At 41.3% G+C, this 16560-nt stretch overlaps 1 protein-coding gene across 1 annotated transcript in view; it reads right to left on the bottom strand.

The window, feature by feature from the left end:
• The window catches only part of sik2b (salt-inducible kinase 2b), a gene marked incomplete at its 5' end in the record, with an annotated part of 76724 nt that extends 63232 nt beyond the window's left edge, over positions 1–13492 (bottom strand). Inside the window, 2 exons of the mRNA XM_084312126.1 lie at positions 11166–11282; positions 13472–13492. Of these exons, the coding sequence (XP_084168252.1) occupies positions 11166–11282; positions 13472–13492 (138 nt within the window). The remainder of the gene's footprint in view (positions 1–11165; positions 11283–13471) is intronic.
• Positions 13493–16560: the final 3068 nt, after the last annotated feature.

Here is a 16560-nt window from a genome sequence, read left to right as displayed (position 1 = left end):
GAGACAGAGAGAGAGAGAGAGAGCTGTGCTGTCTTTGTGATGATGGAGCCATAGAGACAGAACTACACTTCCTAACACAATGTGAAAATTACAGAAATATTAGGGAGGAATTCTTTCCAAAAATTGAAATAATTTCCCCAGAATTCCAAAGTATGACAGAAGTGCAGAAATTGCCATTCCTCCTGGGGGAACAGAAAGAATGTGCAGTTTTAGCTGCAAAATATGTCAATTCATGTCACAAGAAAAGGGACAACCAGTAGGACACATATACTATATATATATATATATATATGTACCATGTTTTATTCACCGCACCATCTCCTTTATTTCTTTGATCTTGTTCTGTTGATATTGTTGTTGTATTGTATAATGTTGTTTGCTGTTCATGTCATAATTGTGCTTTGGCAACATTTGTGAGATTTCATGCCAATAAAGCTTTTTTGAATTGAATTGAATTGAATTGAATTGAATTTGAATTGAATTGAATTGAGAGAGAAGAGAGAGAGAAGAGAGAGAGACAAGGGGAGAGAGAGAGAAGAGAGAGGACAGACAGACAGACAGACAGACAGACAGACGGTCAGGCTCATCTGGACGGTGGGACGGTCACCTCGCGCACCAGAGCCAGGCGCTTGGTCTCATCTGTAACAACACTCTCTGTAACAACACTCTGTAACAACACTCTCTGTAACAACACTCTGTAACAACACTCTGTAACAACACTCTGTAACAACACTCTGTAACAACACTCTCTGTAACAACACTCTGTAACAACACTCTGTAACAACACTCTCTGTAACAACACTCTGTAACAACACTCTGTAACAACACTCTGTAACAACACTCTGTAACAACACTCTCTGTAACAACACTCTGTAACAACACTCTCTGTAACAACACTCTGTAACAACACTCTGTAACAACACTCTGTAACAACACTCTGTAACAACACTCTGTAACAACACTCTCTGTAACAACACTCTGTAACAACACTCTGTAACAACACTCTGTAACAACACTCTCTGTAACAACACTCTCTGTAACAACACTCTCTGTAACAACACTCTGTAACAACACTCTGTAACAACACTCTGTAACAACACTCTGTAACAACACTCTCTGTAACAACACTCTGTAACAACACTCTGTAACAACACTCTGTAACAACACTCTGTAACAACACTCTCTGTAACAACACTCTGTAACAACACTCTGTAACAACACTCTGTAACAACACTCTGTAACAACACTCTCTGTAACAACACTCTCTGTAACAACACTCTGTAACAACACTCTGTAACAACACTCTCTGTAACAACACTCTGTAACAACTCTCTCTGTAACAACACTCTGTAACAACACTCTGTAACAACACTCTGTAACAACTCTCTGTAACAACTCTCTGTAACAACACTCTGTAACAACACTCTGTAACAACACTCTGTAACAACACTCTGTAACAACACTCTGTATCAACACTCTGTAACAACACTCTCTGTAACAACACTCTGTAACAACACTCTGTAACAACACTCTGTAACAACACTCTGTAACAACACTCTGTATCAACACTCTGTAACAACACTCTGTAACAACACTCTGTAACAACACTCTGTAACAACACTCTGTAACAACACTCTCTGTAACAACACTCTCTGTAACAACACTCTGTATCAACACTCTGTAACAACACTCTGTAACAACACTCTCTGTAACAACACTCTCTGTAACAACACTCTCTGTAACAACACTCTGTAACAACACTCTGTATCAACACTCTGTAACAACACTCTGTAACAACACTCTGTAACAACACTCTCTGTAACAACACTCTGTATCAACACTCTGTAACAACACTCTGTAACAACACTCTGTAACAACACTCTCTGTAACAACACTCTGTATCAACACTCTGTAACAACACTCTGTAACAACACTCTCTGTAACAACACTCTGTAACAACACTCTGTAACAACACTCTGTAACAACACTCTGTAATAACACTCTGTAACAACACTCTCTGTAACAACACTCTGTAACAACACTCTCTGTAACAACACTCTGTAACAACACTCTCTGTAACAACACTCTCTGTAACAACACTCTGTAACAACACTCTGTAACAACACTCTGTAACAACACTCTGTAACAACACTCTGTAACAACACTCTCTGTAACAACACTCTCTGTAACAACACTCTGTAACAACACTCTGTAACAACACTCTCTGTAACAACACTCTGTAACAACACTCTCTGTAACAACACTCTCTGTAACAACACTCTGTAACAACACTCTGTAACAACACTCTGTAACGACACTCTGTAACGACACTCTGTAACGACACTCTGTAACAACACTCTGTAACAACACTCTGTAACAACACTCTGTAACAACACTCTGTAACAACACTCTCTGTAACAACACTCTGTAACAACACTCTCTGTAACAACACTCTCTGTAACAACACTCTGTAACAACACTCTGTAACAACACTCTGTAACGACACTATGTAACAACACTCTGTAACAACACTCTGTAACAACACTCTGTAACAACACTCTGTAACAACACTCTCTGTAACAACACTCTGTAACAACACTCTGTAACAACACTCTGTAACAACACTCTGTAACAACACTCTCTGTAACAACACTCTGTAACAACACTCTGTAACAACACTCTGTAACAACACTCTGTAACAACACTCTCTGTAACAACTCTCTGTAACAACACTCTCTGTAACAACACTCTGTAACAACACTCTGTAACAACACTCTGTAACAACACTCTGTATCAACACTCTGTAACAACTCTCTCTGTAACAACACTCTGTAACAACACTCTGTAACAACACTCTGTAACAACACTCTGTAACAACACTCTGTAACAACACTCTGTAACAACACTCTGTAACAACACTCTCTGTAACAACACTCTCTGTAACAACACTCTGTAACAACACTCTGTAACAACACTCTGTAACAACACTCTCTGTAACAACACTCTGTAACAACACTCTGTAACAACTCTCTGTAACAACACTCTGTAACAACACTCTGTAACAACACTCTGTAACAACACTCTGTAACAACACTCTGTAACAACACTCTCTGTAACAACACTCTGTAACAACACTCTCTGTAACAACACTCTCTGTAACAACACTCTGTAACAACACTCTGTAACAACACTCTGTAACAACACTCTGTAACAACACTCTCTGTAACAACACTCTGTAACAACACTCTGTAACAACACTCTGTAACAACACTCTGTAACAACACTCTGTAACAACACTCTCTGTAACAACACTCTGTAACAACACTCTGTAACAACACTCTGTAACAACACTCTGTAACAACACTCTGTAACAACACTCTCTGTAACAACACTCTGTAACAACACTCTGTAACAACACTCTGTAACAACACTCTCTGTAACAACACTCTGTAACAACACTCTGTAACAACACTCTGTAACAACACTCTGTAACAACACTCTCTGTAACAACACTCTGTAACAACACTCTGTATCAACACACTGTAACAACACTCTGTAACAACACTCTGTAACAACACTCTCTGTAACAACACTCTGTAACAACACTCTGTAACAACACTCTGTAACAACACTCTGTAACAACACTCTCTGTAACAACACTCTCTGTAACAACACTCTGTAACAACACTCTCTGTAACAACACTCTGTAACAACACTCTGTAACAACTCTCTCTGTAACAACACTCTGTAACAACACTCTGTAACAACACACTGTAACAACACTCTCTGTAACAACACTCTGTAACAACACTCTCTGTAACAACACTCTGTAACAACACTCTGTAACAACACTCTGTAACAACACTCTGTAACAACACTCTGTAACAACACTCTCTGTAACAACACTCTGTAACAACACTCTGTAACAGCACTCTGTAACAACACTCTGTAACAACACTCTGTAACAACACTCTGTAACAACACTCTCTGTAACAACACTCTGTAACAACACTCTGTAACAACACTCTGTAACAACACTCTGTAACAACACTCTGTAACAACACTCTGTAACAACACTCTGTAACAACACTCTCTGTAACAACACTCTGTAACAACACTCTGTAACAACACTCTCTGTAACAACACTCTGTAACAACACTCTGTAACAACACTCTGTAACAACACACTGTAACAACACTCTGTAACAACACTCTGTAACAACACTCTGTAACAACACTCTCTGTAACAACACTCTCTGTAACAACACTCTGTAACAACACTCTGTAACAACACTCTGTAACAACACTCTGTAACAACACTCTCTGTAACAACACTCTCTGTAACAACACTCTCTGTAACAACACTCTGTAACAACACTCTGTAACAACACTCTGTAACAACTCTCTGTAACAACACTCTGTAACAACACTCTCTGTAACAACACTCTCTGTAACAACACTCTCTGTAACAACACTCTGTAACAACACTCTGTAACAACACTCTGTAACAACACTCTGTAACAACACTCTGTAACAACACTCTGTAACAACACTCTGTAACAACTCTCTGTAACAACACTCTGTAACAACACTCTGTAACAACACTCTGTAACAACACTCTGTAACAACACTCTCTGTAACAACACTCTCTGTAACAACACTCTGTAACAACACTCTGTAACAACACTCTGTAACAACTCTCTGTAACAACACTCTGTAACAACACTCTCTGTAACAACACTCTCTGTAACAACACTCTCTGTAACAACACTCTGTAACAACACTCTGTAACAACACTCTGTAACAACACTCTGTAACAACACTCTGTAACAACTCTCTGTAACAACACTCTGTAACAACACTCTGTAACAGCACTCTGTAACAACACTCTGTAACAACTCTCTGTAACAACACTCTGTAACAACACTCTGTAACAACACACTCTGTAACAACACTCTGTAACAACACTCTGTAACAACACTCTCTGTAACAACACTCTGTAACAACACTCTGTAACAACACTCTGTAACAACTCTCTGTAACAACACTCTGTAACAACACTCTCTGTAACAACACTCTGTAACAACACTCTGTAACAACACTCTGTAACAACACTCTGTAACAACACTTTCTGTAACAACTCTCTGTAACAACACTCTGTAACAACACTCTGTAACAACACTCTGTAACAACTCTCTGTAACAACACTCTGTAACAACACACTCTGTAACAACACTCTGTAACAACACTCTGTAACAACACTCTGTAACAACACTCTGTAACAACACTCTGTAACAACACTCTCTGTAACAACACACTCTGTAACAACACTCTGTAACAACACTCTGTAACAACACTCTGTAACAACACTCTGTAACAACACTCTGTAACAACACTCTGTAACAACACTCTGTAACAACACTCTCTGTAACAACACTCTGTAACAACACTCTGTAACAACACTCTCTGTAACAACACTCTGTAACAACACTCTGTAACAACACTCTGTAACAACACTCTGTAACAACACTCTCTGTAACAACACTCTGTAACAACACTCTGTAACAACACTCTGTAACAACACTCTGTAACAACACTCTCTGTAACAACACTCTGTAACAACACTCTGTAACAACACTCTCTGTAACAACACTCTGTAACAACACTCTGTAACAACACTCTCTGTAACAACACTCTGTAACAACACTCTCTGTAACAACACTCTCTGTAACAACACTCTGTAACAACACTCTGTAACAACATCCGGTAACAACACTCCGTAACAACACTCTGTAACAACACTCTGTAACAACACTCTGTAACAACACTCTGTAACATCACTCTGTAACAACACTCTGTAACAACACTCTGTAACAACATCCGGTAACAACACTCCGTAACAACACTCTCTGTAACAACACTCTGTAACAACACTCTGTAACAACACTCTGTAACAACACTCTGTAACAACATCCGGTAACAACACTCCGTAACAACACTCTGTAACAACACTCTGTAACAACACTCTGTAACAACACTCTGTAACAACACTCTGTAACAACACTCTGTAACAACACTCTGTAACAACACTCTGTAACAACACTCTGTAACAACACTCTGTAACAACACTCTCTGTAACAACACTCTCTGTAACAACACTCTGTAACAACACTCTGTAACAACACTCTGTAACAACTCTCTGTAACAACACTCTCTGTAACAACACTCTGTAACAACACTCTGTAACAACACTCTCTGTAACAACACTCTGTAACAACACTCTGTAACAACACTCTCTGTAACAACACTCTCTGTAACAACACTCTGTAACAACACTCTGTAACAACACTCTGTAACAACACTCTGTAACAACACTCTGTAACAACACTCTGTAACAACATCCGGTAACAACACTCTCTGTAACAACACTCTGTAACAACACTCTGTAACAACACTCTGTAAAAACTCTCTGTAACAACACTCTGTAACAACACTCTGTAACAACACTCTCTGTAACAACACTCTCTGTAAAAACTCTCTGTAACAACACTCTGTAACAACTCTCTGTAACAACACTCTCTGTAACAACACTCTGTAACAACTCTCTGTAACAACACTCTCTGTAACAACACTCTGTAACAACACTCTCTGTAACAACACTCTCTGTAACAACACTCTCTGTAACAACACTCTGTAACAACACTCTGTAACAACACTCTCTGTAACAACACTCTCTGTAACAACACTCTCTGTAACAACACTCTCTGTAACAACACTCTCTGTAACAACACTCTCTATAACAACTCTCTGTAACAACACACTCTGTAACAACACTCTGTAACAACACACTCTGTAACAACACTCTCTATAACAACACTCTGTAACAACACTCTGTAACAACACTCTCTGTAACAACACTCTGTAACAACACTCTCTGTAACAACACTACCACATGAGTGGTCAGGTGGTTTGGTGACAGTTTACAGGAGCAGTATATGTTTAGCTGACTAGCCTGATTTTAAGAGCCATGTTGCCAAATGACCGGATGTTGCAATTCAGTCACAAGAAAGCTCCAGTGCCGGTGACGTGGGGCGACCTGAGCTGCAATACTAAGCTACTTCGACATTCTAAATCCCCTGCGTCAGCAGAGAGAGAACTGGATATTAGAAGACCTTGTTCAAGCTACAGAGCCTGCATTACAGAACATTACAGAACCCATAACTTTTCCAATAGCTACTGGAGAAGCTGGAGACGAGACACTGTAGGACGTCTGTAGTGATGGAAAGAGGAACATCTCCTCTATTGATCGTTCCCTCGCCCCACTCAGGGAGGGGCGCCGCGGGTCACCGGCTAACACCGTTTCAACTGAAGCGTGTTTTTTTTTTTTATTCACCAAAAGTGCTTGTTTGTGTCACTGAAGCTGAAACCTCGCTCTGAAATGCTGAGAGTTGTGGCAGGAAGGCAGCACTGGTCAGCTGTGGAGCGTGAGCATGTACCTAGAGCTAGCTTAGCGTTATCACCGGTCAGCTGTGGAGCGTGAGCATGTACCTAGAGCTAGCTTAGCGTTATCACTGGTCAGCTGTGGAGCGTGAGCATGTACCTAGAGCTAGCTTAGCGTTATCACTGGTCAGCTGTGGAGCGTGAGCATGTACCTAGAGCTAGCTTAGCGTTATCACTGGTCAGCTGTGGAGCGTGAGCATGTACCTAGAGCTAGCTTAGCGTTATCACTGGTCAGCTGTGGAGCGTGAGCATGTACCTAGAGCTAGCTTAGCGTTATCACTGGTCAGCTGTGGAGCGTGAGCATGTACCTAGAGCTAGCTTAGCGTTATCACTGGTCAGCTGTGGAGCGTGAGCATGTACCTAGAGCTAGCTTAGCGTTATCACTGGTCAGCTGTGGAGCGTGAGCATGTACCTAGAGCTAGCTTAGCGTTATCACTGGTCAGCTGTGGAGCGTGAGCATGTACCTAGAGCTAGCTTAGCGTTATCACTGGTCAGCTGTGGAGCGTGAGCATGTACCTAGAGCTAGCTTAGCGTTATCACTGGTCAGCTGTGGAGCGTGAGCATGTACCTAGAGCTAGCTTAGCGTTATCACTGGTCAGCTGTGGAGCGTGAGCATGTACCTGAAGCTAGCTTAGCGTTATCACCGGTCAGCTGTGGAGCGTGAGCATGTACCTAGAGCTAGCTTAGCGTTATCACTGGTCAGCTGTGGAGCGTGAGCATGTACCTAGAGCTAGCTTAGCGTTATCACTGGTCAGCTGTGGAGCGTGAGCATGTACCTAGAGCTCGCTTAGCGTTATCAAAAAGATAAAAACAGCCTTGCGCATGTTCTCCTACTGGTCGGTACAAGGGAACCCTGAAGTCATCCACATGCTTCCTCCGACACGCGCGGAGACAGCCAGTGACTCTCTTCTCACCTGGCAGCGAGGACACTCATTGGTGAAGCGTAACGCGTGGGAGGTCACGCTGCCTTCCTCAAGTCCTGCCTTTCGCTGAGCAAGCGCCCAGACCTGACCTGTAGGCGTCGCTGTCCACAACGGCAGATCCCCACCCGTGACTTCCCTCCCCCTAACCCAGCCAAACGGGTTAGTATAGCGATCAGCCCGAGCCAAGGCAATGCTGACTCTCCGGGAGTCGAGACCGCAGCCTCTTGCATTGGTGACGAGCGCAATCTCCGCTACGCCACCTGACCGCCCCTCAGACACAATATTTCTGACACTGGAAATACATTCCCCCAGGTCCCTAGATGTTCCTAGATACCAAGAACATGCAAATTGACCTTGCAGAAGTGGAGCAATCTTCCATTTACTTAGGCATGTACCTTTAGGCGAGATTTCTGAAAATAGGGCTACAGCTTAACAGCAACAGGTATATTGCTGTGCAATGTTATGTCCACAGAGCAAGACTTAATCGATTCTGTAATGTGTGTGTGTGTGTGTGTGTGTGTGTGTGTGTGTGTGTGTGTGTGTGTGTGTGTGTGTGTGTGTGTGTGTGTGTGTGTGTGTGTGTGTGTGTGCGCAATATCCCCCTATTGCTGCTGCCATGCGCATGAGTTGTAAAAAACTTAAACAATTACTTGATCCAGGTTTTTTTTTCACAGATTTCACAAAATAATATTGTTGTATAGTTTGTTAATACTTCAGAACTATGATATTTAGACTTGGTCCTCGAATAGAAGTGCATGAGGAGGGATGGTGGTGTTGACAGCAGTGGTCACTAGCTTTGACTGTGACTTTAGATAAGAGGTAAGACTGTTACTTTTTGACAACTTCTACTAAAGTGAAATATCCCTTTAAGGCTTCGTACAGTACATCAAATTCCACTTTGAGGCGCGACTTTTAAATGTTCTTTATAATTATTTCAAAAGCACGGAGAACTTTTGTTATTGCGGGGGAATAGATTGGGGCAATGCGCCTCTCTACTGGTAGACATGTAGCAAGGTTAGCTGCTGTGCTTTACTTTAAAACATTCAACAGAAGCTCCGCCTGGACTCCAACAGCAACGCAGAAATTAACCACGAGATGAAACACAGACACCACGTCTCTTCTGTGGTGCGGGGAATCAATCCCACTGAAGATACAAGTTGAACAGTGAATTCCGCCACACGGAACGATACCTCTGCATTGATGTGTTAGTCAGACCTTGAGAAAACATCCACTGACTAATAAATCAAAGCAGAGGTGATCGTGCCCGAGTACGTTCTTTGAACTTGATAAATTAAGCATAAAAAGTCAAATATTTCAATCACAAACCATCCAACCATATTCCTTAGAAAAGCACAATCAACTTAACCCTTTCACTGCCACACTACAGTCCAAAGCAAATTCCTTGTATGTGAAAAGTATACTTGGCAATAAAGACCTTTCCGATTCTGATTCAGACGGCTAGCCCTTTCACTACCACACTACAGACGGCTAGCCCTTTCACTACCACACTACAGACGGCTAGCCCCTTCACTACCACACTACAGACGGCTAGCCCCTTCACTACCATACTACAGAAGGCTAGCCCTTTCACTACCACACTACAGAAGGCTAGCCCTTTCACTACCACACTACAGAAGGTTAACCTTTCACTACCACACTACAGAAGGCTAGCCCTTTCACTACCACACTACAGAAGGCTAGCCCTTTCACTACCACACTACAGAAGGCTAGCCCTTTCACTACCACACTACAGAAGGTTAACCTTTCACTACCACACTACAGACGGCTAACCTTTTCACTACCACACTACAGAAGGTTAACCTTTCACTACCACACTACAGACGGCTAGCCCTTTCACTACCACACTACAGACGGCTAACCTTTCACTACCACACTACAGAAGGTTAACCCTTTCACTACCACACTACAGACGGCTAGCCCCTTCACTACCACACTACAGACGGCTAGCCCTTTCACTACCACACTACAGAAGGTTAACCCTTTCACTACCACACTACAGAAGGCTAGCCCTTTCACTACCACACTACAGACGGCTAGCCCTTTCACTACCACACTACAGACGGCTAGCCCTTTCACTACCACACTACAGACGGCTAACCTTTTCACTACCACACTACAGACGGCTAACCTTTTCACTACCACACTACAGACGGCTAACCTTTTCACTACCACACTACAGACGGCTAACCTTTTCACTACCACACTACAGACGGCTAACCTTTTCACTACCACACTACAGACGGCTAGCCCTTTCACTACCACACTACAGACGGCTAACCTTTTCACTACCACACTACAGACGGCTAACCTTTTCACTACCACACTACAGACGGCTAACCTTTTCACTACCACACTACAGACGGCTAACCTTTTCACTACCACACTACAGACGGCTAACCGTGTAGCGGTTACACTGTCGCCTCACAGCAAGAAGGTCCAGGGTTCGATTCCCGCTTGGGGACCAGGTTTCCACGTTGCCAGGTACCCAGGTGGGGTATCTCCCAGCCTTTCTGTGTGGAGTTTGCATGTTCTCCCCGTTTTTTGCATGTGTGTGTGTTCCTGTGTGTGTGTGCCGCCCATCGCATGTGTGTGTCGTTTGCATGCCAAATAAAGTCTTCTCTAAAGTCCTGTATTATTATTATAGCCCTTTTACTACCACACTACAGAAGGTTAGCCCTTTCAGGTCAGGGTCAGGGTCAGGGTCAGAGGTCAGAGGTCTCACCTGGTACAGCTTGATGATGTGTGGATGGTCCAGCATCTTCATGATCTGCACCTCCCGGTAGATCTTCTCCAGATTGACGGCGTCCAGCTGAGTCTTATCGATGATCTTGATCGCCACCTGCAGGACGGACAGACAACATTCAATCAGTCATCATAGGGTATCCTCATAGGGTATCCTATAGGGTATCCTCATAGGGTATCCTATAGGGTATCCTCATCCTATAGGGTATCCTCATAGGGTATCCTCATAGGGTATCCTCATAGGGTATCCTCATAGGGTATCCTCATCCCATAGGGTATCCTCATAGGGTATCCTCATAGGGTATCCTCATAGGGTATCCTCATAGGGTATCCTCATAGGGTATCCTCATCCCATAGGGTATCCTCATAGGGTATCCTCATCCTATAGGGTATCATCATAGTGTATCCTCATAGGGTATCCTCATCCTATAGGGTATCATCATAGTGTATCCTCATAGGGTATCCTCATAGGGTATCCTCATAGGGTATCATCATAGTGTATCCTCATAGTGTATCCTCATAGGGTATCCTCATAGGGTATCCTCATAGGGTATCATCATCCCATAGGGTATCCTCACAGTTAGATCCTCTGAAGGAGAACATTGTATTATATTCCAATGTTGAAGGAACAAACTAACAAACGAATAAACGAAATTTACAAATCAATAAGTTACTCATTAACCGTTTAAAAACAAAATAGAATGCAGGTACAAAAATAGATTCAAGATTCAAGAGAATCTTGAACAACAGATGTCTGCATTCAGCTCCACAGTGATCCTCCTCGTGTTACAGTCTGGTCTCTGGATGTGATGGAGGAGTGATGCATGTTGAAGGCTCAGTGCAGAGCTGCAATTCAACTGATTTTTACATGAAATGGGGATGTTTTAACTAAAACAAGACCCGGTATTTTAGTATAGTATAAAGTTTTTTTTTTTTTTTTTAAAGAATGCGATAAATCGATAAGTGGTCTCAGCGTTAACACACCTCATTTGATACACACACTCTTAACACAGGACACACACGCACAGACACACACACACCTCATCTGATACACACACTCTTAACACAGGACACACACGCACAGACACACACACACCTCATCTGATACACACACTCTTAACACAGGACACACACGCACAGACACACACACACCTCATCTGATACACACACTCTTACAGGACACACACTCACAGACACACACACACCTCATCTGATACACACACTCTTAACACAGGACACACACGCACAGACACACACACACCTCATCTGATACACACACTCTTACAGGACACACACACACACACACGTGATGTAAACCAGAGACAGTATGGATGCATGTCACATGACGTCACGCACACGCACACGGAATGTAAACCACTCTCCCTCTCTCACACACACGTTTAACCCTCTTGGACTTGGACTCGCGGTGCCGGGCGGTAAGTAATATCCCGGTCCTTTCTCCTCGTCTCATAAACAACATTTGAGCGGCAGCAGGACTGGGAGTGTTGTTCCACGCGTCTGCGAGAGGAAACACCAGGAGGCCTCACACTCTGCTGTCCTACATCTAGACATGTTCCCACACCAGTTCCTCCTTCCCGATCCGATACCGATACTGATCCGATACCAGTGCATACATTTAAAAAATATATATATATTATATTTATATTATATAAATTATAAAACTTTTTTTTTTCTTATTTTTTTTTTACAGCTACTGTTTTATATATACTGTTTTTTCAAGTCAAGAGTTTTATTTGTCACGGCATACAAGTATACAGTGAAATGCGGGGGGTCTTGCCCGCAACGATTGTGCAATAATACAATAGTAAGAATCCAATAGGATGCCAACGACATTTGTGCAATAACTAGAAAGTAATGGTATCTATTCAACAACAGGTGATTGTATAGATTAGTATTAGTATCATTAATTGACATCTATGCTCAATGAGTTCACCCACGGAAAGGTTGTTGGGACATTGGTTCCGCCCAGACGTTATTCGTTGTTGCACTTGCTATCCAGTCTGCTCCGGTTCAGTTAGCTAGTAGTAACCTGTATGTTGTGATTTTTAATGCACAATAAATATTCAACATTCTCTTTTGAGACTTCGCCTCAGAATCTTATCCTTTGGCACTAAAAGCTAAACATTGTCACCGGTATGGCTGTCCGCAACATGTCATTAATTGCGTGCATGTGTGCGAGAGGTCGATCAGTGACGACACTTAGGTTAGCCAGGTTAACGTGAGCTAGATGGAAAGACTAACGTTACTGGGGAAAAACTGATTTACCTTGGTAAGGTTTGCAGCCATTATTGCTGGATTATGAATAGCCCCAACTTTAGCCAAGGTAACGTTAAGCTAAAACTAGCTCTTCAGCTAATGCTAATAACACCAGCAAGCGAACACATCAGAGCTCCCAATCTCACCGCTCTGTCGGGACGATGGCATTTAAGAAAGTATCTGCTGTTAAAATGACAAGCAGCATTGACACTTTAATTCACGTCGATTAAAAACATGTTTGTTTTATAATGCTCACTCTCAGCAGGAGGATACCGCACGTGTTGTTGATAAATTACGTCATATGGGATCGGAGGCTAGAATTGAAGCGTACTCGCCGATACCGATACCAGCATTTTAGGCTGTATCGGAGGCATTTCCGATACTGGTATCGGTATCGGAACAACTCTAACTACATAGTAGTAAGCTACCTCCTTATACTACATCATTATTGGTAAGCTACCTCCTTATACTACATCATTATTGGTAAGCTACCTCCTTATACTACATCATTATTGGTAAACTACCTCTTTATACTACATCATTATTGGTAGGCTACCTCCTTATACTACATCATTATTGGTAAACTACCTCCTTATACTACATCATTATTGGTAAGCTACCTCCTTATACTACATCATTATTGGTAAGCTACCTCCTTATACTACATCATTATTGGTAAGCTACCTCCTTATACTACATCATTATTGGTAAACTACCTCTTTATACTACATCATTATTGGTAGGCTACCTCCTTATACTACATCATTATTGGTAAGCTACCTCCTTATACTACATCATTATTGGTAAGCTACCTCCTTATACTACATCATTATTGGTAAACTACCTCTTTATACTACATCATTATTGGTAGGCTACCTCCTTATACTACATCATTATTGGTAAACTACCTCCTTATACTACATCATTATTGGTAAGCTACCTCCTTATACTACATCATTATTGGTAAGCTACCTCCTTATACTACATCATTATTGGTAAGCTACCTCCTTATACTACATCATTATTGGTAAGCTACCTCCTTATACTACATCATTACTGGTAAGCTACCTCCTTATACTACATCATTATTGGTAAGCTACCTCCTTATACTACATCATTATTGGTAAGCTACCTCCTTATACTACATCATTATTGGTAAGCTACCTCCTTATACTACATCATTACTGGTAAGCTACCTCCTTATACTACATCATTATTGGTAAGCTACCTCCTTATACTACATCATTATTGGTAAGCTACCTCCTTATACTACATCATTATTGGTAAGCTACCTCCTTATACTACATCATTATTGGTAAACTACCTCCTTATACTACATCATTATTGGTAAACTACCTCTTTATACTACATCATTATTGGTAAGCTACCTCCTTAAACTACATCATTATTGGTAAGCTAACTGCTTATACTACATCATTATTGGTAAGCTACCTCTTTATACTACATCATTATTGGTAAGCTACCTCCTTAAACTACATCATTATTGGTAAGCTAACTGCTTATACTACATCATTATTGGTAAGCTACCTCCTTATACTACATCATTATTGGTAAGCTACCTCCTTATACTACATCATTACTGGTAAGCTACCTCCTTATACTACATCATTATTGGTAAGCTACCTCCTTATACTACATCATTATTGGTAAGCTAACTGCTTATACTACATCATTATTGGTAAGCTACCTCCTTATACTACATCATTATTGGTAAACTACCTCTTTATACTACATCATTATTGGTAGGCTACCTCCTTATACTACATCATTATTGGTAAACTACCTCCTTATACTACATCATTATTGGTAAGCTACCTCCTTATACTACATCATTATTGGTAAGCTACCTCCTTATACTACATCATTATTGGTAAGCTACCTCCTTATACTACATCATTATTGGTAAGCTACCTCCTTATACTACATCATTACTGGTAGGCTACCTCCTTATACTACATCATTATTGGTAAGCTACCTCCTTATACTACATCATTATTGGTAAGCTACCTCCTTATACTACATCATTATTGGTAAGCTACCTCCTTATACTACATCATTACTGGTAAGCTACCTCCTTATACTACATCATTATTGGTAAGCTACCTCCTTATACTACATCATTATTGGTAAGCTACCTCCTTATACTACATCATTATTGGTAAGCTACCTCCTTATACTACATCATTATTGGTAAACTACCTCTTTATACTACATCATTATTGGTAAGCTACCTCCTTAAGCTACATCATTATTGGTAAGCTAACTGCTTATACTACATCATTATTGGTAAGATACCTCCTTATACTACATCATTATTGGTAAACTACCTCTTTATACTACATCATTATTGGTAAGCTACCTCCTTAAACTACATCATTATTGGTAAGCTAACTGCTTATACTACATCATTATTGGTAAGCTACCTCCTTATACTACATCATTATTGGTAAGCTACCTCCTTATACTACATCATTATTGGTAAGCTACCTCCTTATACTACATCATTACTGGTAAGCTACCTCCTTATACTACATCATTATTGGTAAGCTACCTCCTTATACTACATCATTATTGGTAAGCTACGTCCTTATACTACATCATTATTGGTAAGCTACCTCCTTATACTACATCATTATTGGTAAGATACCTCCTTATACTACATCATTATTGGTAAGCTACCTCTTTATACTACATCATTAATGGTAAGCTACCTCCTTATACTACATCATTATTGGTAAGCTACCTCCTCATACTACATCATTATTGGTAAGCTACCTCCTTATACTACATCATTATTGGTAAGCTACCTCCTTATACTACATCATTATTGGTAAGCTACCTCCTTATACTACATCATTATTGGTAAGCTACCTCCTTATACTACATCATCACCTGAGACAGTTAAGGAAGGACTGTTAAGGAAGTTCAGAGTATCGGGGAAGATACTCCAGTCCTTCTACTCAGGAGCTGTAGAGAGCATCTTGACTGGAAACATCACTGCCTGGTATGGAAACAGCACGGCACAGGACAAGAAGGCCCTACAGAGAGTGGTGCGCTCAGCCGAGCGTACCACGGGT

The sequence above is a fragment of the Notolepis coatsorum genome (genome assembly GCF_963971535.1).
Source record: "Notolepis coatsorum genome assembly, chromosome: 1".
Lineage (NCBI taxonomy): Eukaryota > Metazoa > Chordata > Actinopteri > Aulopiformes > Paralepididae > Notolepis > Notolepis coatsorum.
This window is presented reverse-complemented; position numbering and strand designations above follow the sequence as displayed.